This window comes from Phalacrocorax aristotelis, chromosome 1 (genome assembly GCF_949628215.1).
Source record: "Phalacrocorax aristotelis chromosome 1, bGulAri2.1, whole genome shotgun sequence".
Taxonomy (NCBI): domain Eukaryota; kingdom Metazoa; phylum Chordata; class Aves; order Suliformes; family Phalacrocoracidae; genus Phalacrocorax; species Phalacrocorax aristotelis.
In genome coordinates this window covers 12283956-12307631 of record NC_134276.1, presented here as the reverse complement: position 1 = coordinate 12307631, position 23676 = coordinate 12283956, and the positions used below count along the sequence as shown (strand labels likewise).

General features: G+C 42.7%; 1 protein-coding gene across 1 annotated transcript in view; it reads right to left on the bottom strand.

The window, feature by feature from the left end:
• Positions 1 to 2413: 2413 nt before the first annotated feature.
• Positions 2414 to 23676, bottom strand: part of HEPHL1 (hephaestin like 1) — a 33003-nt gene continuing 11740 nt past the window's right edge. The window contains exons 4-20 of the mRNA XM_075081897.1: positions 22824 to 23003; positions 21565 to 21819; positions 20365 to 20533; positions 19501 to 19640; positions 19201 to 19332; positions 16312 to 16523; positions 15719 to 15869; positions 14297 to 14509; positions 12421 to 12634; positions 10665 to 10804; positions 9815 to 9955; positions 6383 to 6489; positions 5713 to 5935; positions 4839 to 4978; positions 4060 to 4219; positions 2695 to 2775; positions 2414 to 2616 (exon numbers count right to left, since the gene is read on the bottom strand). Coding sequence (XP_074937998.1) covers positions 2414 to 2616; positions 2695 to 2775; positions 4060 to 4219; positions 4839 to 4978; positions 5713 to 5935; positions 6383 to 6489; positions 9815 to 9955; positions 10665 to 10804; positions 12421 to 12634; positions 14297 to 14509; positions 15719 to 15869; positions 16312 to 16523; positions 19201 to 19332; positions 19501 to 19640; positions 20365 to 20533; positions 21565 to 21819; positions 22824 to 23003 — 2861 coding nt within the window. The remainder of the gene's footprint in view (positions 2617 to 2694; positions 2776 to 4059; positions 4220 to 4838; positions 4979 to 5712; positions 5936 to 6382; positions 6490 to 9814; positions 9956 to 10664; positions 10805 to 12420; positions 12635 to 14296; positions 14510 to 15718; positions 15870 to 16311; positions 16524 to 19200; positions 19333 to 19500; positions 19641 to 20364; positions 20534 to 21564; positions 21820 to 22823; positions 23004 to 23676) is intronic.

Genomic DNA, 23676 nt, shown 5'->3' with positions numbered 1-23676 from the left:
CTTTTTATCACTCATTTTCTTGTGCTACAAGTACTTATGGTTGTCACTCAACTTGGTCACCCTTTTTCACACCACTTACAGAAAACAGTGAAGAGCAAGGGTCCTTGCAGCACCCCATGAGTGACTTCCACTGTGAAACCTGGCCACTTATTTCTGTCTTTTGACCAGTTATTTAGTCTCTGTGGACCCTTCCTCTCATCCCATCATGACTTCATTTCTTTAAGAAGCTTTAATTAAAGTCTTATGGAAATGTAAGCAGGCTATCTTCATCCAGGTCTCTTATCTAGATCCTTCAAAACCCCACTGAGGCACAATTTTCTTTAAGAAAAAAAAACCAGTATTGATTCTTCCGTGATCTATTGTGTTCCTCTGACCACTTTTCTGGGTTTTTTTTTTTAGAACAGTTTCTACCAGCTTGTGTTGTGTGGATGTCAGAGCTGCTTACTACTCTGGAAAGTTTTGAAAGGTTGATCTTGCATTTATCACCTTGTGAGGTTTTGGTGCTAGGACAGGTACCAACTGCTACCCAAATTCATAATCCAGATTATTCACCCCTGATGGCCTGTAGCACTCTCTGGAGAGCACACCTGTCCTGGTGACTTTTTCATTTTCTTCCTTTGTTCATTTTGTTGCTTTGCTCTCAGCCCAATGCAGATGCTGTGCTTCAGCGCAGGTGTCGGGGCACAGCTGGCCACGGGGCTGCCTGCACCAGGCAGGCAATGTTAAATGCCATGCTTTACACTTTCCGTGGTGCATCTCGCTCTCTGTGGCAGGCTGTGTCACCTGGGCAAGCAGCGGTGACGTCCTGAGGCCCTGAGGACCTTTGGAGGCTTCATTCCTGTTTCCCAGCCGCCATGCAGCTGAGAAGCATGCCAGATGAAAAGAACTGTGCCAGAAGGTTCATACAAATAACTACATTTTTATTATTGTTGTAATCACTTTGGCTGGCTAGATTCTATGGTCAAAATATACTGATGATTCTGTTCCTAAAAGGTCAGATGCGTTAGCTACTCTAAAAGGAAAGTACCAAATAATTTCCTTTATTAATGGTGTATGTTTAGGTGAAAGGCTTTAATTTTTATGTATACAGAAAGCAAATGTTCTGCACAGGCAGGGTTTTGCACAGAACAGGAGACCTCAGTTTTAATGTTTACAACACAGAAGGCTTAGAGTATTTGTTTTTGTCAGCTCAAAGGGAAGATTTAGAGGAGTCTGGAAGTGTTTATTGCTATGGTGTAACCCCTATGTGGGCTCAGTCCTGCAGTTCTAGCTCACATGTATACTCTTAAATGACTGGGGAAAACAAAGAATCAAGAAATAACTGAGAAACATCCAAGAAACTTCAACATATCAGTTAACCGGACATCAGTCCAGGACACCATTAAGCTACAACGAGAGTGATGGGCAGTAAAGTTTCCTACATTTGAATGTACTTCAAAATACAGAAGTGGAAAAAATAAAATTTTGAGAACACCAGCAACTTGAATTTACATTCAAAATCAAATTTGGATAAACAGTTTCACAGATGTGTGTGTTCTGTTACAGCTCTGCAAGAGCTGTAGCTGATGTGAGTGGGCAAGAGTGAGCACTGTCTAATTCAAAATGAGCTATGAACATTAAAGTATCACTAAACATGGCCCGATTCTGCCTGTCTTCCTTGCAAGCACAGAGATCAGCCTCCTGATGGCTTCATTACAGCTGAGTGAGGTGCTACTCCGTGCAAAGATGAGGCACAGAATCAGGACCACAACAAGCAGTAATTACAAAGTCAACTAACTTTTTTGGAGGTTGCTTGGGGCTAGATTTTTAAAGGGATTAGCAAAAACTGTTAGAAACTAACAGCAGGGGCACTGCTGAAATCCATCAGGTGCTAAAATCTATTGGAGGGTCCCTAAATGCCTTTAAAAATCTGTCCCCAGTGCACAGTTTCCTAATTTAACAGGGCAAAATAATAATTGCTTAAAAGACAGTGAATTAACTGAGCCAGACTTCGGGAAACTGCAGGGACTTCCACATTGACACCTGCTCCTTCCGAAGCTGGCATGCTTAAAACAGCCCCTGGTGATTTTTATTCCCTAGCATGAACCCTGTGTTTCTGCACAGAGTGCATGGATGCCATGCTGCGTGCTCCTTACTCCCGTGGATAAATTCTTTACAGCTGGTGTGGATGCTGAGAGGTGTGCTGCTCGGCTCGTCTGCCAAATTTGATCTTGGGCAAAGCTCATCTGAACTCCAGAGGAGTGGCAACGGTGATGGGTGGTATATGCCTCTCGGAGCTGAACCCTACAGCTATGTTCATTCCTGTGAGCGCTGGCTATGGGGTAGGACTATCAGCATATATCTTGCTCCAGTTATATTAGCAGCACATCATGAAATCCAGTGCAGCTCTGTGAACAATGCTAAAAGCAGGGATTTACAGGGAATCTCTTAGAAGTGCACTTTTGTCATGCAGAGCCATGTAATGGATCCTGCTTCCTTGGCGGGTGACGAGGCAGAAGAAGGTTAATACTGTTGACAGCAGAACAAGTCCAATGAACAAAAAGGCTGCGAGTATCAGGCTGGCTTCTCCAGGACTCAAAGTTTTGCCAAAAAAATTGCCCTCTTTGCTGTCATAATCTGTTAAAAGACAAGTAGTTATTAGAAATCTATGCGTTAATCTGAAGAGTTTTAAATGACATTTTAAGAAAACCTTACCCTTTACAGTGGTCTTATTTTTTGCAGTAGTTGTATTGTCTGCTCCAGTTGTGAGTCTGCCTTCTGAAGGAGCTTCCCACTCTGTGAGAAGAGAGAGAAACCATAGTTAAGTTGAAAACCTTAAACACTTTTCTGTCTCCTGGAAAAGTAGCCTTGACTTAATTTAATTACTTCTACCTTGTTGATCTGGACAGAAATCATTATTAGATCAGCACAGCTATTGTTCTGGGCAGCTTCATGGCAACGTCCCCCTTCTCTATAGGCATCTTTGTTACTTCACTACTTACTGTAGTGATAGGACAAGGGGTAATGGTTTTAAACTGTAAGAGGGTAGATTTAGATTAGACATAAGGAAGAAATTTTTTATGATGCGGGTGGTGAAACATTGGAACAGGTTGTCCAGAGCAGTTGTGGATGTCCCACCATTGGAAGTGTTCAAGGCCAGGCTGGACAGGGCTCTGAGCAACCTGATCTAATGGAAGGTGTCCCTGCCCATGGTAGGGGGGTTTGGACTAGACGATCTTTAAAGGTCCCTTCCAACCCAAACCATTCTATGATTCAGTTTTGCATTTACTTGTTCATTTAAATTTTCATGTCCTGAACAAAATATGTGTTATAAAATAAATTCACCATTTCCAAGGAAGGAGTATTTTGGCTATGTTTGGCACTACATTTGTCATTCTGCTGCTACACAGTTACAGGTACGAGGTGTGCCTGCTGGTGCTATTACAGCCCCTGCAGAGGAGTTTAGCAAGCCCAGTGGGGACCCAGGCAGGAGATGCTGGACCCAGACGTTGAATGATATTATGTGACGTGGAGAGGCTCACAAAGCACTTCTGAGTTCACTCACAAGTGATGGAAGGGACCAGCACCACTCAAAAAATTTTCTTAGGATCACGTAAGGACGGACAGGATGAACAATCATTTTCTGGAGCATCTTGCATCTATTTCAGCTGGTCTCTGCTGGAGCAAAAAGGTTGAATAGCCCCATGACCCAGAAGCGATTGCAGGGAGGAACAGCACCACGCCAGTCTGCGGGCCCTCCTGCACATCACGTGGCAGCAAGGCTAAAAAATATGTTTGCAGTTGTTTTCTGCACCAGCTGCGGGTGACTGATGGCTGCCACTGTCTTAGAAGGGCTCTTGTGAAGCACCAACTGTTTTAAGTTGCGGAGTGTCATGTTGTTAGGGGTGTTTGTCCTGTCCCTAGGCAATGCTAATTGCTAAATGGCAGTAACATACAGGTGTTTCCCACCAGCATCCAGGGTGCAGCATTGACATTAGTTCTCTTCCTTTCCTCCCTGCCTTCCATCCAATCCACTGCAATACCACCTCCAAGTCCTAGGACATGTTTCTGATACTGCACCTGATTTATTGATGGTGTAGGTTGTCTCCATGCCAGCGTGGATGTGATCAGCTACGTGGCAGTGCAGAAGCCATGTTCCAGGGTTTTCTGCTACAAGTTCGACTGTCTGGAAGGTCCCAGGAAAAAGGTCATACACGTCTCCTCTGTGGTCCTTATCTGTCTGTGGGAAGGCAAAACCAGCATCGTAAAAGTCTTGCCTCGAAGACCCCCAATGGGTACTGAAATATTCCAGTTAGACTTTCAGCTCCTCAACACAGACCAAATGCTTCTTGTTATATGTTTCTAGTATGCCTCGTGCAGGGAAACTGAGGTCTGTGTACAGCCCTCGTTTAATCAATTAATTAATTAACAACAGGACACTCCTCCTGAGGACTTCAAGTGCTGGCTGAGCACGGGCGTTTCTTTGAAAGACAGATTTTTCAGATAGTCCTGCCAGTGTCAAGGTATCACAACATAAAACAATAATGTAAGCAGGCATAACTCTCCCTGATTTCCTCCCTGTATCTTCCCTTACACTTGTGGGTAAATATATATTTTTACCCACCTAATAATTTCCTCTAATAGTGACCTTTATTCATATTTCATAACAGGTTCAGAATGGTAGAAGCTTTGCAAGGATCACATTCATTTTCTATTTCCTTCACATGCAAAACTCCCGCTGACTTCATCGTCAGCCCAGGGCTCTGTGCCAAAGCTGAAAAAACAGGCTAGAACACGGACTTTTTTGCAGAAATTTCTCATCACACTGTAAAGGTTTTACTTTGAATAATTTTACCAACCTTAAAGATGAAGGTCTGTGCGTGGAAATGAACTGTATGTATATCCACTTCATTGCCCATTCCTATCAAATACCAGTTTGTCCTGTCACCTTCATTCATTGTTAGACCCAGGAGGCTGTTATAAATCTTCCCATTGATTGCTGGAAGAATGACAAAATAGGATGGATTAATAACTGGCCGTGGTGTGGGTGATGATAACCTCCACTTCAGGCACATTTTACACTTTCTCTCTAGGGTGACCAGCTGCCCAGGCAGAGAGGGGACAGGCATGTGTGGCCTGGGCAAGGGCTCTCCATAGTGACCACTGCCACTGCAGGGAGACAGTCACGTTTTTGTTTCAGTTTTCAAATCATCTAAGTGCCCAGCAGCAACCATTTTTCTGCCTTGAAAAGCATCAGGTAGGTTTTTTACAGGCCGAGATCAAACTCCTTAACAAACAGGATTTATGCTGAGAAGCTACATGGAAAAAGAGGCAACAGAATTGTTGCCTAAAATGGGTACCAGCTGTAGAAAGAGAAGTTTACTTTGCCAGTGCTGTTCCTGCCCCATCCAGTCTGTTCTGCCCGGCTCCTGGTCTGGCTGCTACTACAGCCACTATTTTGAAATGTCATCCTTATGCTCCTACTAAACAAGCTCACAAGGAACGCAGGTCCCAAATGACAAGGGAAGTCTGGCAGGGCAGCCTCTTCCCATGAGTATAAGATTAAACTATCTTGTTAGAAAAATGTGTTGGCTGGGCCTCATTAAATCTTTTTGTTTCCAGAGTTGCAGCATATGAAGTTGGGTAATTGCAGGCTAAGCCCAATGCCTTCCTAAAAGGGCTGTGAAAAAGAAACCTCTGTCCTCTTGGCTGCTGCTACTGAGTCCTACATACCATGCATGCTGTTGCCTTCTACAAAGTTCTCAGTGGAATTAAAATCATCAGGATTCTTATGAAGGTATGTTTCAATATTTTCTTTCAAATACCAGGATTCATTTTCATCGAACACCATAAACAGAAGGGTAAATTCACGATCAATGTCTTTTCTTAGACCTCTTTCATCTAGAATTCCTTTTCTGCAGACTACGAGAGGCCCAATCAGACCGCTGTATGTATCCTGAAATAAAAAAAATATATGTGTTACAAATATTCTAGTTCATTCAGCTATGAAATAGGTACAGATGAACTACAGATTAAAGAAAGATGAAATTCCATTTTCCTATCAGATGAGAAAAAAATCGTGATTCTGTCTGATTAGAGGTATCTTTCTCTCCATGTCCCTGTGTTAATGTACAAACCAATGTTTTGCCTTCACCCAAAATCCCTTCAACTATTCTTTAGGGCGGGAATCACATTACCATGGTGCATCCCTGGGGATTTCAGTGGATTAGATTACCCAGGCATGTGCAACTGTTACCAAAGATGACAAAGCATCTAACTCTAAATCATTCCTCTACCCTGTGGTCCTCACATAAATGAGAAGCAGGATCCTTTCAGAAACATTATGCAAGGCAGCATGCTTTATCCAGAGCAATGTAATCTTTAATGACCATTCCTTGGTTACCTTTACAAAATTCACTGTTGAATAATAAACCCATGTGATACAGTTTGGGTCTGTTTTACCAGGGCCAGATCGTTCTGGAACGTTCCACCTGTAGGTGTTTATTTCCCCTGAAACAGAGAGAACAATTTTACCAAGGGCAGCTGGGTATTAGAGGCTTTGAATAGTATGTAACCGAGATCTGCTCCCTCCTCATCAGAAAATGATCTGTATCAAAACTATCTGTGTAAGCATGCAGCAATGGGAATGCAGACATGATTCTGCCTTCCAGGAGGTCAGTGAGGTTCCAATGGCGTAAACAAAGGCAGATAGCCCCCAGGAAAGGAGGTCTGCAAATGATGCTGGCAACAGTGGCATCTCCCAGAGGGACGTTTGGAGATACGACTTTTCATCTTTCTCCATGGGCAAAACTTGTAGCAGATCAATGATCTTGGATGCCAATGCTTGAGGTCAGTTGAAGGAGTAAGGAGCCAAGCTCCAGAAAATATTTCCTGGACTTTCTTGGTTGAAAAGGGCACCGAATTGTTGCAGTTGCCCCTGGGATTTTGCAGACGGTGCTGCAGCAGTGTATCAGCTCTGGGCCAGGAGAGGTGAGTATGTACCAACCTTCTGACTGAGAGCAACAAGGGAGTCTTTCCCTCCTCCAGCTAAGCCCCCTCTCCTCAGCAGTTACTGGAGAACCCCTGTCCCTTCCTGAAAGCCATCACTTCTGCCATGTCCTCCCTGAGCAGAGATTTCCTGACCTCTGATTTGATTTAAAAAAAAAGAGTCTGATGAGGAAATTGTCTATTTGGGTGAAAATCAGTTCTCTACACTGAACACAAACACAAGTTCAGATGAACGGCCTGTGCTGTGTTTCCCTGCTTTGTTTTTTTGTTGGTACTGCAGGGGAGTGTAGGAGACCAAGATGTGGTCAACAGCTTGCCGTTTTCAGTGGTGAAGAAAATTTGAACTAGGCCGTCTCTGGCCCAAAAGTCTTCCAGGGTGACAAAAGCCAAGAACAGCTGGGGACATGCTATGAGTCAGGAGAAAACAAGGAAATCAAAGAACTCTTGGCCATGGTCTTAGTACAGCCACAGCCCAACAGCTGTCAACAGCCATGGGCATCAGGGCAAAGGAGAATTTTCAAGCTTAAATAGTTATGAAGTGACTGAGCCTAGTTTTATGTCACTGAGCCACTACACCAGTTTGATGGATCATGCAGTAGTGGGTTTTACTTTATGGCAGTAACTACAAAAAAAGAAATGGTGACTCTCAAATATCATACTTAATGAGTTGAGTCTCATGTAAATGTTGCAATATCATTTAATCTTACAGGATAAGCACCTTCTGTTCATTGTAGCATGGGTTTATGTCCTTCAGCAGAGATCAGAAAGGCATTCAAGACACAACACTACACTAATAGGGCAGAAAACATTGATGAGAAGCCCATCAATCTCACAGGTATTCATGCCTTGGAGATATACACCAGTGAACAGTTTGTCATCCACCTTTATCTCACCTACATATCATCACCTGTGATGTATGAGTGATGTGAGAAGAAAGCCTGGCCATGGTCCTTCACTACTTCCTTGCTTTTTTTACTCCTCACTTCAGGATGATTGGAGGTTGTAGTTGGAAAAATCTCCACTCTACTTAAAACCTGAGACACTTCAGATGGCATCAAAGACCCATCTTTGAAGTGCAAAAGAAGCATAACCCCTGAGAAGGCTGATAAACAAAAGAAGAATGAATATTTTCTCCTCTTTGCTGCCTGGTAAATGGAGGAATGGGCAGGGAGAGGGCAAAGCTGTGGCAACTGAGAGCTGTTTTGGCTCAGGCTGCTATGGATCTGCTCCTGGCATGTGTTTACCATGCCACCCACAGTCTCTTTAGGAGCTGGAAGTGCTGTCAGGAGCAAAGTTTAGCAGGACATAAATCTGCCTGATGACTGTTTCAGGATTTAGTAGAACTAGATGGGCTCTGAGGAACTTGGGGTGAGCAGTCCAGCCTGACCTAGGAAGACAGACAGCGAGGATTTCAAGATGATACTGGTGGCTTCCATCAGAGGTAATTTACTCTGCTTAAAGTGCTCTTTTTTGCACTACCTCAACTTTTTCATGCAGTTTTCTGTCTGAAACGCCACATCAATCAAAGTGAAATTTACTAAGTAGTTTAAAATCAGGAGCATACTGTCATACTGTCTGCTAATTATCTTGGAATTTCCTAGATGGGGAGTGCCCAGGAATTATTCTTGTTTTGAGGGACTTGTTTTCCGTGTTAATTGCTGCTTCCAAACTCCTAAGGAAAGGGCTTTCCTTAGATCTTGCTGAAGAGCCCTTTCCTTTGATTTGCTGTCAAATGCAGGCATCTTCCCCCATCTAACTCATACCGAGCCTGCTCCCATGTGGACACAGGAGACATGACAGTAAAGTTTCCAGTTACACCTCAACTGACGACAAAATTGCATCAACATCATGGAGCAAATAACAAAACAAGGGAATCATATAAATCAGCTCCAGGTTTAGGGTTTTCCTAATATATTAACCACAGGTATTCATTCATCAAAATCAAGCAGGCAGACACTGGCTCACATTTGGCCATGAATTCGTGTGTGATTGGACTGTATCGATACAGGTACCTACAGGAAAGAGATTTCAGCTTCCAGAAAGGTTTAGTACATCAGAACTTCTTTTCATTTATTTTCACACTGAAGTTCACAAATACTGTGAAAAAGGTTGCATGAGTAAAAACAAAAAAGGTATGTACATTTTGGATTGACTATAACGCCCGGTTTTGAGTTTGGCTTCCTACTAGAACATAAGACCCAAGATAAAAATTGAAGTACAAAAATTTTAACAGATATTGTTCTATATGAAAAATTTCAATGCTGTGTGTACTATTTTCTACTATTTCCTCACTAGAAACTGAGGCATTTTGGTACACTTCTTCAAATCACATGACAGTGATATTTTGTATGTTATGGGTCAGCTTTGAATGCACATGCCAATTCTGCATACATTAAGAGAGAGGCAGAGTTAACATTGCCAACTGTAACTCTACCACTGAATTTCTCTGTTTTTAAAATGTTGTTAGAGTGTCAATCTGGAGCAAATGCAGCGCTGGCTTACACTTCTCTTGCCATGTTTGTGGGTCTGCTTCTGCCTTTTTTGGAGGTTGTCCAGTGATATTACATTCCTGTTTCTATCCCTGATAGATCAAGGATTAGTTCTCTGCCCAGACATGCTCAGTTGATGAAGAACCTACATGTATAACAACACAGAATGGTATCCGAATAAATGCTAACCATATTATGTCTGGAAGAACATATAGGTATGTGTTAGCTTGAAAGAGGGATTAGCATTCATGTGTTAAAATGCTTTTCTATATGGCTTTTGTAGCACATATTAAAAAAAAAAAAACAAACAACCACCACAAAACCCCGAACATCCTTACCAGGGAGGGTAATTGGTGTCTCAGGTTGCTCTTCACAACCCACTTCTTCTACACCATGTGCACTTATTGAATAAGGCCTGTTGGCTTTGTTCTTAAATATGATCAGAACAGAGTCACCAACCTCAGCATGGAGCAATGGCCCTAAATTAAAACAGAAAATGTTGGTGATTAATGTTGCTTTTCTGAATTTTACAGACTTCCAGTAGCTTGTGCCAGGAAAGGAGCCATGGTCTTTCTCAAAATCCTCAGGCATTTCTGTTCTTTCAGTGAAGCCTTCAAAACTGGCCTGCTTTGTCAGCTGATGGGAAGCTCCATATATATAAATAATCTTTTTCTTTTCAGTCAAAGAGAAGAAATGTTCACTTTGGAGACAGGTCTTTGGACAGCTTGTTTTTAAGGAAAACTTTTGTGGATGTTTTTTGTATCTCAAAATTGTATTTCTTAAACTAGTAATGGCTTTTTTTTTTTACTATTTTAATTTTGCACTGCGAAAAAGGAAATTCCTAGAGTGTTGACTACTTTATGGCTAGTTGTTGCTCACTTCTCATCACATAAAAAACACGAGTTGATGGTTATTTTATGACAGGTGCAACATTTTGTCTTGCCCAATTTCAGATATAAATCCAGCCCCTTAATATTGACTTTACATACAAGAGCCTCTACCATGTTACATGGCTCTGATGTTAAGGCAACTCCTGGAATTGTCAGTTTTGCATCCTCCCTGTTATTACTCCTTAAGGAACTCCTTATTCCATTTTAACAAAGCTGGGAAAACTCTTTTGGAGTCTGGTTTTGGAAAGCAATCTTCTCACTTATCAGGCTCGGTCTGTGAGCCATGAGAGCTACTTGCCCAGGATTTCCAAGTGTTCCTCCTCCTCTGTCCTCACTTTGCGCTGAGTGAAGTTGCTGTTTGTGTACTCCCTGTAAACCACCTTCTTGTATTTTGAACCGATCAGATCTTCTGCTTGACTCAGGAAAACATGCCCATAGCTGCAAAATAAAAAGGCAAAAATGAAAAGCTCTAAACCTTGCACATCTAAAGGCTAGTAACTGTCGTTTAATTCATGATAGACATTATAAGAATATATGGCTTGGTCCAATGTGCTGATTGATGTGAAGCCCTGCATGCTGCAAGAGATTTTAAACGGCAAATAACAACACTGATAATCCTGACTAAATGCACACCCTCTTCAAGCAGGTAAAGCTGAGTATATGTTGCACTCACCACAAACTTTTGGGAACACAAATCCTTCACCAGACCTGTTGGAGCAGAGATAAAGTTCAAGCTAAGAGCGGGTTCGCCACTTTCTCCAACTGCATCCTCTGCTCCAATAAAAGATACTGTTTGTCCCTGAAAACCTGAATCCTTCATCACAATGGCTGCTTTCACTATCTTGGCTATTAATCAGCCACAGGGAGATGATAACTAAAGCCTAACCTTGCAAAAGAAAATGCCGTCATCTGAGATAAGAGGGGGCTGCTTTATCCTGCCCTCCTGCTGCTGTCTACTGCACAGGGCTGGATGCTTTCACAGCATGAAGATGAAGTGAGAAATTTATTTCCCGTTCTGCATCTGGCAGAGGATGCTTTTTTGTGGCCTCCAGGTTGATGCAGTCACCCACAGTTTGCTGCTGCTCCTGTGGGATCCCAGAGGGCTGAGTCACCAGCAGAGGACACTCGGCACCAGCTCTGGAGGAGAGCATTCACCCTCTTCTGAGAGCAGCTCTGTCTCCTGGCAGCTCATCTCCAAGGTGCCTCTGGCAGGGGAGTTTCCAGGTTGGCTCACATCGTACTACATAAAAACAAAAAGTGCCCCAGGAATACTGCTTACTGTATAATATACTCTGTGTGCAACAGCAGCCTTTGACAATACTGGAGTTAATATTTTCTTTAAACATGCTTCATCACCTGTGACTTTTCAGGTATATTTTCTACTGACTTCACCATACTCCTCATTTTTACAGGGTGCAGTTTCCCAGCCACTTTTCTAAGGTTTATTTTTGAAATATGTTCCTTGTTCCTTTCTGTGTTCACCAAAGTGGTCCCAGAGACATCCCTAAGCAATATGATCTGGAACACATATCCTCTGCACATGCTTTTTATTCCTTAGCACAGCACAGTGTAGACTTTTCCTGGGGTTGCCAGGGGCTACCACACTGAAGTGAAGCAGGCTCTGCTCCTCTCTAATACATCTGCCTGCTTGCAGGGTCTCACATCTGGGTCAGGTACCTGGGTTTCTTCTTGGTGAAAACCAGAGCACTGGGAGGGAGAGACTGGGGAGAGTGAGGAAGGGAGAGGAGGGGGTTGAGGAACATCATTTTAGGGTTAAGCCACAGGTGGGAATGTACACATGGGTTTAGGGATTTGGAAGCCTTCTTGGGCTCAACAGTATCACAAGACACTCTGAGATGAAGGCATTTGAAAATACTGCCTATGAACTAGTCTAGTCTGAGAGGCTGTCACTTTATAAATACATTTCCTCTTATTTTGTTTGGTGAAGAATGCCTCCTAAAATGTTTGAGGCTGGCTTCGTGAAAGGATGCTTCAAAGTCCCCCCTCTGCTATGAGTTTGACCCATGCACACAAGCATTTTTTGTTGTGGGTACCTTTCCTCATTGCTGCTGATGTTATATATCTTCGGTACTGAGCTCTTATTTGAGGCATAATCCCACTCCACCTCCTCCGCAGCGATGTAGTACAGCCTCATGGCTCCGTGCCACTGCTGGGCTCGGGTGTTATTACGGCAGCTGCTGACCTCGTAGAGATGTTTCATTCCACCGACAAAGTGATCAAAAGTCCTGCAAACCACTTTGAATGTGCCTGGAAAGGAAAGCATATGAGAATTAGGCAATTCAAAAAAATTTTAAAAGCAGCTTGGAAATTAGGTCCTGTGCCTTGTACATCTCTCGTCTGTCCTGAAACAAACCTAATCCATGATGCTGTATGGAAGGCCAAGAGAGGGGATTCTTATATCACATAGAGCTCACTGGCTTTGAAAAATGAAGGGGATTGAAGGAGAAACTAGTTGATGAAATGGATATGCACCACTCATCTTTAGTCACCACGTGCTCTGTGGTCCCAAGATGTAAGAGGATGTGCATTCAGGCTGACCTTCACACACTCAAGAGTAAACATGCACATAAGACACTGCAGGGTTGTGGCCTATAACTCCTACATTACAACAGGCTCTTAACTAAAAGCAAAATGTGAATACAGACACAAATGGAGATCCATAAGTCAGCAAGTAACTTTTTGCTCCATAGGAAACACTAGCCTGCTCCATCTTCACTCAGAAATCTCCATAAACTACTTCTAACTATTTGAGCTAGATTAGCTTAGCCAAGGGAGCTCTGAAAAGCAATTAGATGTTTGGCAGCAGACACGAACTTGCCAGTAAGCCTCCACCAGTGTTGCCAACGCTGCAGGTACGCCCACAGGGAGCAGGAGAAGACATAGGAGGAGTGTGCACTGCAAACACTGATAAAGGCATAGAGAAACAGGGTGTGTGTTTCAGAGATGCTGTTTCCTTGTCCCTGAGCACAGAGCCACTGTGCCAGCCTTGGGTGCATGAGACTGTCCACTGAGCCCCTGCAGTTGTCTGGTGTAATCAGGCTAATGGAGAACGGAAAATCACATGTGTTGGTGATTGAAAAGATCTGATAATTCATTCAATTTCCCCTATTGCCAGAGAAGATTAGCTGGCAAAAATTAATAATCTCCCAGAATATATTGTTTAGTGTGAGTCCTGCAGTGCAGTTTCACGACAGATGGTGGAAATATATGGGATATCCACAAGAAAAGAATCTGCTGTCTTAAAGACACCAGTGCCAGAGGTTTAACCTGGCTTGTACACAAGGCCAACAGATATTTCCACCAGATGCTCTGGCTAAGAATGGCCCTTGACATAGCCTTGTACAATTCTGATGACTCTGTTAATTAAAACAGAATTGCACCAATGTAAAGAAAAGTAACGTTGCTCTCTTTGTCATGAAGCTTATCTGATGTCTCCAACAAACAATTCACCTCCTCCGAGTTTGAAGAATGTATCACTGGCTTATACATGAGAATTAAAAGTATCTTTAATGTATAAGCTTCTGAAGAAACTCCTAAAGATTATTACTGACAATCTGTTATTGAAGTCCTAAACTACCTTACATGATGCTGACCACCTACATAGAGTGAATTTTATCTTTGCTAAAAAAGTTTGTTTTGAGAGTTATGGAAATTCTGTGAGCTATCTCTCTGCTTGCTGCTCTGCCTATCTCAGGATCATTGAAGCCTCCACTTTTCGGTGCACATACATATTTGATTTATAGCACCTTCCTAGAAAAGTAGCCCAGCCTGAATTCTCAGCTACACCAGGTCCACAAGGTTTCCATGGTTTCAGGCTCCCTTGTGCAAAGCAGAGCATCTCATGAACTGTTCTTTTGGCCGCCTGATCTCTGTGCATGCCACACCACCAAGATAACTTAATGAACATACCTATGCGGTCTGGCTGCATCAGCGCTGTCGCCGATAGATGAGGAAATAAAGCCAGCCCATCCCTCGTTGTCCCTCTCAGGTCAATGGTGTTTCCTTGAAAATGAATCCCGTGCATGTCGTAGTGACTGCCCAGCCCGATGAGGTGCCAGGAGACTTTGTCATCCTTGCACATGGCCAGGCCAGGCAGATTACCAAACAAGTAGCCGTTGACAGCTGGAGGAGAAGGAAAGAGCCTGGTTGGCAGCAGGTCAATGGAAACTCATCACAGAGCTTCCTGTCTCCTTCCTGGCAAGAGACTAGTGACTCAGCAAGTCAGGGCATTAATTAAAAGAGCATTTTGTGATGCAAAGGTAGCACTGGCTGACATCAAATTAATATCTAAATGCTATTCCTATAAACTCTGAGCTTCTACCTATTTTTTAAGCCTGCAAAATCTTGCAGTAGCCCTTTGCAATGATGTAGCACTTCTCTGAGCTTTTCAGGGTGCCTCACAGACACCAGTTAAGTGTATAAATTAGGTCCCTCCTTTCAGCCTGGAGAATGTCTAACTGGATCATTAAGGCCATGGAGTGGGCCATAAAGAGTGCAAGTTATAAATTCAGTTCTGATGGGGCTTTTTTATGTGATTTTGACATTTGATTTCCACTTCTACTTCCAAAATGCATCTCTTCCTTTCACATGGGTGTTATGAGGCTATATTCCCTAATCCCCAAATGCTCTCTGTGATCACTGGGTGAAAGATATTATGGAACAACAAAACTTTAGTATGAGATACCACCTCATAACAGAACGGTAAAATAGATGGGTCCAGGAAGCCCAGAGGTTCTCTAACAATATATATTCTCAGTGCCCTTCAGAAAACTAAAGCAAAGAGAAGTTATGTGATTTGCTCAAGTCTGTCATGACAGGAATATCCTGAAGAAGGTCCATGCTGAAGTCAGATACTTACATCCAGAAGTGATGTTCTCAAATATCACCAGCCATTCCCCTAGTCTTTGCCCCTCCTCTTCCAGAAGTGGTCACTGCCCAAGTGGGAGCTAGTAGAGCAGGTGGACCTTCATTGTCTCAGTCAGTGCCAAGGCCACCAGTGAAATTTAAATCACCAGCGAACATTGGCCTCTTCTGCAATTGGTGCCTGACTCTGGCATTATGCCTTTTTATAGACCCAAGTGTTGTATCTAAAAGCTACACTGTTCCTTTTCTCCAGGTGTAGTTGGTAGGGGCTGCATTCATTGTTAATATGACTGGGGTTTCAACATGCACTCTGAGGGCATCAGGAGCTGGCCATAAGCTGACTGACAGCTTTCCACCTCACCCTCCAGTGCAGTGTAGTTGGCTATGAATTATGATCAAATCTGCCAACTCATCTTCCTATTATGATTGAAGAAAAGGTATCATTAACAGATATTAGATATTTCATACCATGCATTTTGTTGGATTCCTTGAAATCTGCATCATTTTCATCTACTTTTGAAGGGTCTCCAGTAAATGCTTCAATATTCTTGTTCAGATACCAGCTGTCATTCTCATCAAAGATTGAAAAGAGGAGGTAAAATTCTCTGTCTATTCCTTTCTGTAGTCAAGAAGGAAGCCAAGATATTTTTTAAAAGTGTGTGCAGAATTACCCAAGTAAAAATTTTTTTTTTTTAACAAAGTTTTCTTTCCCCAAAAAATTGCAGCTGCCTTCTTACTGTGTTCTTCTAGAGACAGGGATTGGCTCTCTTCCATCAGCCAGAAGGATAAATAAAGTGTTCATTACTTACTTAGGGTAGAAGAATGCATTTATTGTTAATAAGTGTATCGAAAAGATGGAAAACGTAGGGGTGAGCCAGAATACTGGGCAATGACAGTTTCATCTTCCTAACCATCCCCTTGGGTCAGCTTTTACCCTGAGAAATGACATTTATCTAATCCCTTAAAACTGAGCTGGGAACTGGGCAAATTGGCCCATATGGGACCTCCCCCTCAGAACACCAGCCTGCTGTTAGGAACAAGCAAATGTCCACGTTGAGCACCTGCGACCCATCGTGATTCAGCGTGTTCTTCCGACAGACCAGCAAAGGCCCCACAAGGCCAGAGTTGGTGTCCTTCACTGCATCAGTGGCTGAATAGTACAGATAGGTCAGGCATGGGGTGTCGCTCTCTGTTGGACCTCCATTTTCAGGCACCCTCCATTTGTATGTGAAAGTTTCACCTGGCTTAACATGGGCTCCTGGCTTCAGATAGCCTGCAGAGAGAAAATTGAGAAGCACCAAGGTTACAGGAAGGTTTCGTCTTCCTGAATACAAGCATTAGCTGGCAGTCAGACATAGTTGATGATTTCTGTGGACAAGCTCCCTCTTGTAGCCACAATCTTGCACACCTTCCCATAGTCTGGGCACTTATGCCATGGAGACATCTCACTGGAGTCCTGTGCCGTGGAGGCAACCAAGCCCGTTCTCTGTAGAACAAGTTTAGCTGCTTCCCCCAGACACCTTCCAACGCTATCCAGAGTAGCTGGATTCAGTCAGACAAGATATGCAGAGCTTATTCTTGTGCTTAAATGGCTTCCTCTGATGTTTGTAACTTACCTGCCCTATCGTGAAATTCATCTGTGGCTCGAATGCAGGCTCTGGCTTTTCATTAAGCACCAACAAGGCAATTATATCAGTAAGTGGAGCTGCAGCTGTGGCTTTTGAGAAATTCAAACCAAATCTGATCCTGGTAATTGTTTCTGTTTGATTTTGTAGCAATTCACAGGAACCTCTGCCAGAGTCTCCAGAGGGCAGTTGTTATTACTTTTTTTGGAAGCCACCTTTAAAGGATTTGGGCCATTGTCTGCACAAGGTAGATGTAGCACCACCCGTGTAATTTAGCCACTGTAAAAGAGTGTTGGTATCCACTCAGAGAGGACTTACAAAAGGGACTTGAAAGGAAAGTTGGGCAAAGGAGTCAGCCCTGCACCCTTTTTAGAAAAAAGTGCTAAGTGGCCTTTCTGGTCTTTGCTATGAGGAAGATCAAATCAGAAATTTTGTTTAATGCTTAGGCATCCATTGGCTGGATTTTCTCAGCACAGTCAGATGTATGTGGCAGCAGCAGACAGCACTGATCTAATACTTCTCTCTAATAGTCCAAAAGAACCCTCTTGAAAACTTAGACACAAGTGAAAATATCAGTATTACATATGAACACAGGTTTTTTGCTGCAAACTGCAATACAAAGCAGAAAATTGCTTCAACAGTGCCTGATACTATGAGATTAATCCTGCAACAGTGCTCAATAAGGAGAACATTGATTTGGAGTTAAAAACCATCTGAGATTGGACAACTATCAAACACAACATGGAAGAGTATTTCCTGAAGGCACAATTGAAAAAAGACGTCTGCAGGTATGTTTATTTTCACATGAATAAGCTGCATTCAGACAATGCCCCTGTAGGGCCTCTGCATGTATATACCTGTAGATAGATATGACGGAAATCCAAGACACAAGAGTTGCAAGACGACAAGGGGCAGAAAGACTGATGATGAGTATGGAGTCAGGTTTCTCTCCAAAGACCCAGAGGTGCGCAGTGCACGCTCCTGCTGAATTGTAGGATTTGGCTTGATTTTGCTCCGCACCAAAGCGTGCAATGCTGATGGGTGCTATTACTGGGGAGCATTAAATGAAAGCATGACAGGACTGGGAGAAGAGGGAAGGTGCTCTTCCATCAAGGAACTACATCTGACATGGGTGGCATTAGGGTGCATGCAGATAACTTGAAGGCTGAACTCAAGCCAGTTGTTTCATGCATTGGGGCCTGCTGGCAAATTTATTGTGTTGCAAGGTCAGCAACTAGAGACAACAGACTTTAATAAAGTCTTTTGTATTGATTTTATTGTATGATGTTTTGAGTTTTACACGTTGACCTAATTCTCTTAGCACAGTTCTCAAAAGAGGGATTATGTCCCATGGGTTTCTTTCTGATGTGTTGTAGCAGAAACAAAGCAATTTAGACAACAAGAAACCTACCTTTCTTTTCAGTGCTGCAAATGCAGCAAAAACTTTTCCAGACACCACAATATTTTCCCTGGAGACACTGTGTATGGGATTCAGCTCACCTTACGTGAGCCATACAAAACTTACTCCCTAACCCAAACTCTAGGCTGCTTCTGTAGTTGATGGAGACGGAAACACATCTCCAGAGGGTGACCTACTGCCTCCTAAAATAAGTGTTCAAAGTAAATGGGACTTCTCACCTTCTGAAGGGTTTATTTCTTGTCACTGACTGAAAAAGGTGCCCACTAATTAAACATAACATTTAACATTTAATGGTTAAACTTAGGTGATAAAGATCCTGTCCTTTCACAAAATGAGAGGAAGCCTTTGGTAAATACTCTGTTTCAGCATTTACATATTTATGAGGATTAATAAGGATTATGGCTGCTTCACATTCCTGGTCAATCAAATGAAAGCTGCCTCTAACACTGACTATCCTGACAACGAAGCAAGGGCAATGCCCAACTTGGATTAGAGAATGGAACAACCCAGACCATGTCGACAGCTATATCCAAAGACTCAGCAGGCGCATCATGCCAGATCCTAAGCTTCATAATTCTGGAGCATGTCCAGAGGAGATCCACTGCCTGAAGTTAAGCAATATTATATTAGAACTAATATAAATTGGATTGTGCTTGTGACTTTTGCTCAACATGGACCTCAGCTAGTTTTAGACACCTTGTCTGGCATATCTCCAACATCTTCCGAACAAGCACATTGGCAGGCTGGGGAGTCCCATTAGTTGTGACATGTAGGGTGGATACAAACTAATCAAATCATCCCTTCTGTGCCTTAGCATCCATGAAAGGCAAACCTGCAGAGCAACAGAAGATCTTCACTCTCAGGTATTCTGGATGTGATGATACAGTAGTACAGTCAAAACTTACCATCTAAGTAGGGAGCACCTTCTGACAGCTTGCTGAAGCTTACGCCATGGGCCATAATGCTATAGCTTCTTTTGGCTTTGTTGGCAAAAGTAACTAGCACTGTATCTCCCACTTCAGCTTTTATAACAGGGCCTTAAAAAAAGAGTGAGGGAAGGTATTAGAAAAACTACCCTCTAACATATTTCCATCTAAACAAGAGAGGGCTGACTGGCAGCTGCATGCACAAAATGCCCCTCTGGATCCAAGAGGATCTGCATTCAAACTTGATGTAATGACAGGAGGGGGAAATATTCACTATACCAAGTATTCCCAGGTGCTTCATGTCCTCTGACAAAATCTTCTTCTTACTGAATGTTGCATCAGTATATTCCACATAACGAACTTTCCAATATTGCCCTCCTATTCTGTCAGTCCCTTGTGTGAAATAAATTGCAGATTCACTGTGGAATTAAAAAATTTGACTGATTAAATAATTGGAGGTTCAGGCAGAACCCTTCATTTCGGCTAAAGTTATTACTCCAGACACAGGGGAAATGGTCCCCCAAGTTATTAGGTTGCATACGCTTTTCTAGCAGACAAAGGGAGATATTACTGGTTTGAATTACAGTTATAACTTAGTTAACAAATGGGCATTCATTGTGCATTACACTTTCATGTGCTTAATGCCAATTTACTTAGGGAGACATCTGTGTCAACTTAACTCTAACTACCTTAGGGCAAGTCATGTGCCATTACCTGTGCACAATGTGTCTCTAATCCTCATTAGCTTTCCTGGGAGATACTGTAATACAATTCATCTTCATCAGTAATAACAGGGGAAAAAAAATCTACCACTATGGCACCTCTGAGGGACACCGATTTTAAGGGTGAAAGCTCCCCAAGGAGTCTCAATGTAGGGTCATTAACTCTGCTGAACTTTGCATACCTCACCTGGGCTCACTTTCTCCATCAACATAATGGAGCAAGATAAGTGCTTCCAGAAGGCAACTCCAAGTATTGCAGTTACTAATCTAACTTCCCAACAAGGTTGTTTAAATGCATTCCTCCCTGCTCCTTTCAATTAAAATTAATAAGAGTGCAGGGCCCAGCCCTGGTGAATCACTAGGGAAGTCTCACAGAGACTCTTGAAATTAAAACACAACAGGAGAGGACAAGAAAGCTTACCTGCCAGTGGCATTTAAACCCTGCCCAGTGAATTTATCATAACCGTCAGGTCCATAATTCCAGAGCACTTCTTCAGCAGCAATATAATATCTTCTCTTGTGACTGAGTGGTGAAGGCCGAGACAGTTTTTTTTGGCAGATCTGAACATCATACAGTGCCTCCATGCCACCTGGGAGGAGAAAGAGTCTGGACACAGTCCTTGGCGAGCTGCAGAGTCAGCAATCTTATGGATACAAATGCACATTCAAAACTCTCTAGGAGCTACATGGATTGGAAACAATTGCTGGGTAAATTTCTTTTTTTAAAAACTTCCTCTGCCTAAACAGGGCCAGATGCTAGCACCTTTTGCAAGGCGGTACTTTATGCCACAGGTGAAACCCACTGACATCAATTACACTCTTTAGTGGGCTTATTTGCTCAACTCCTCAATCTGGGTAAGGATGGTAGAATGATTTTGGGGGTTGGAGTGCCTCCTGAAGTGTGTAAAATGGCATTGTCTCCCTTTGACTTTCATTGAAATAGAGAGGCTGGTTATTACCGCACTAAAGGTATTTGTTGCTTGCCAGAACCAAGTCTAGTTTGCCTGATGCAAATCCCACTGAAATCAATGTGCAAGTGCTTAAAAGTAAAAATTCTCCCAACTTGTCTCTGATATGATAATTATACATTACCTGCTGTCATGAGACCTAGTTTATGATATGTGCTTTCAGGCTCTGGCACCACACAAATATCACAACATCACCATCAAAATCCTTCACGTAAAGGTTTCTGAAAACACTGCCAATTTTTGTCTGATTTCTGTGAAGGAAAAAGCTATGAAGTGCTCAGCTGGCATGATTTTTCTTTATGTGTAAGTACTTATCTACAACAAAAAGTGATGATGAAGACCTCTCTCATTGTTTATCAAAATCTCTGGTTTACATAGAAAGCGTGGTGTCAGCACTGGGTCTAGGAAGCCTTCCTTATATGAGAGCTAAGTCATTCATATGAGCTGAAGATTTGGCCCAACATGTATAATTTCCAGTGCTGACTAAACTCATATTCATGATGTTTATCTAGTGAAATAGTTCCAAAGTGTTCAGTTAGTCATCAAAAAAGTGTCAAAACCTGCTTCCCCTGGAAATATCTCTCAGCTTTCTTTTCCAAGCATAACAGAGGCTGGAACTTCTGAAAGGATCAGGGAGTTCTATAGCAGCCTACCTCGTAAGTGCTCGTTAACCTGGCATGTTATCAGCCACCTTCCGGGGTTCCCAGGTATCATCTCTGCTGTGATGAACGTTGCTGGGAACAGACCGATGACATCTGCCCTCTGGTCTCTGCTAGTGAACGTGTGGCCGTAGAAATACGCAGCGTGGATATCTATCTCACTCCCCATGCCAAACAAATGCCAGGACATGGAAGTGTCAGCACACATCTCCAATCCAGGGAGATTGCCATAAATATAACCATTAATAGCTAAAAACAAAAGTATGAGACTTCATGAGAGGTGAAAGAGAAGTATCAAGTCCCTCTGACCCCATTCCTAAGGATGATCCTTTCCAGGCTCAGAAAAGAAACTGAATATCCACACTGAATAAGGCCCTCATGGGCTCCTTGATGAAGAGTAAAATTTTGAACATATGGCTTACAGCTTTGGATGATCAAATGGCCCAAATTCTCTGGCTGGGTCTGTGAAAAACTTCCTGGGTGATACCAGAATTTATCAAAGGCCAAGTGATCACCAAAAAGGCCTGATAATGAAGTTCACTTGTCCTGCAGCTATTTAGCATGTCTGAAATCTATTTCATCTTATTCTGAGTCATAAATATACCATTATATGCCAAGCTTAAGCAATTTAGATTTGAAAATTATGATATCCATCAAATCAGTCTAGTCATCTATCTCTTCCTCAGTTTCCACACCTAATAATGTATCAGGACACTAGGAGAATGAGACTCATATTTTGCAAAGTATTTTAGCTCCTAGGCTCCATGGAACAACCGAAATACAGAAGAATATCTGGATTTAACTTCTTACACTGGATCTCCAAATGGCACAAAGTACTGTTGGCCAATGGATTTCTGAAGGGCAGGAGTGGTTGTACCAGCCAGACCATCATCCATAAGGCCCTTTGAGAAATGCTGGACTTTTCTAATACACACATCTCAAAGCGCTCTGCAGCTTGCTTTTCTCTTTTCACAGCTGGTCAAACAGTTACCAAATGGCTTTAATCTGTTGCCTAAGAAAAAATGCTAAACAAGTGGCACAGCTGGGCGTGAAAGCCAACTCTCTTTTCTGCAAACCAGTGCATTGTGCTGTATTTAGGGAGAGGCTTTTTATCAACACGGTACTTCAACATCCTGACCCATCCTTGCTGATGCAGATAAAGCGAAGACATCCCAAGGGACAGAAAGTCCTACTGAAATGAAAAGAGCCTGGTCGCTGCTCTAGGTCACCATTTGCTCAAGAGTCTTGCTCACCATGCATTCTGTTGCTGGTCTGGAAACCTGCATCCTCTTTGTCAACTGTGGCTGGTTCTAAGCAGAAGGTGTTTATATTCTCGTCGAGGTACCAGCTGAAGTTTTCATCTACAATGCTAAACATCAGGGCAAAAGCATTAGCAGCACCAGTCCCTTCTATTGAAGTCTCATCTGCAGTTCCTAAATTGCAAACGAAAAGGAAAGTGATAAAAAAAGCCTTGGAGGGGATAGAATTTAAAAGTGACAGTAACTTTGGAGCACTCGAGGAAATACAGTGCTCTGCCCGTGATCTATAGGGCAGGATAAATCTCACCTAATCTTGCTCTTCTAAGACATCTTGATCCCCCTCCAACAGCTTTTGAATGTATGAGTGCCTCCAGAAGGCAGTTCATCTCATCTAAGTCAAGCTGATATTTCAGGATCTCTTTGATTTGACATATGCACAAGTACCTGCCAATATCTGTGGTCCCATTTTCCCCATCTTCAGCTTACTGCACCCAGCCCTGCCTTTTAGTCAGTGTTAGCATCAGTGTGCCTACACAGTAAGCCAGGTCATGGGCCTGATCCAGCCAGACACCAGTGACTTTTTTGTGACCAGGAATTAAGGACAGGCAAGTGGGAGCCTGCATTTCTATTGCATTGAAGCAACTGGTGAACCATACCCTCAGAACGGCCATCTAAATGCCGCTCACTCTCCACGGACTAACAGGGAAGCCTTGACAATTACCTAGGCCTGGATACTTAAATATAAAAAGGCTGAAGGCAGGATGGATATAATGTATTCAGGCTAGGTTCAGTATCATTATCTGAGTAACCATTTAGGGAACAACCTGAGACTACAGGAGTGGCAATA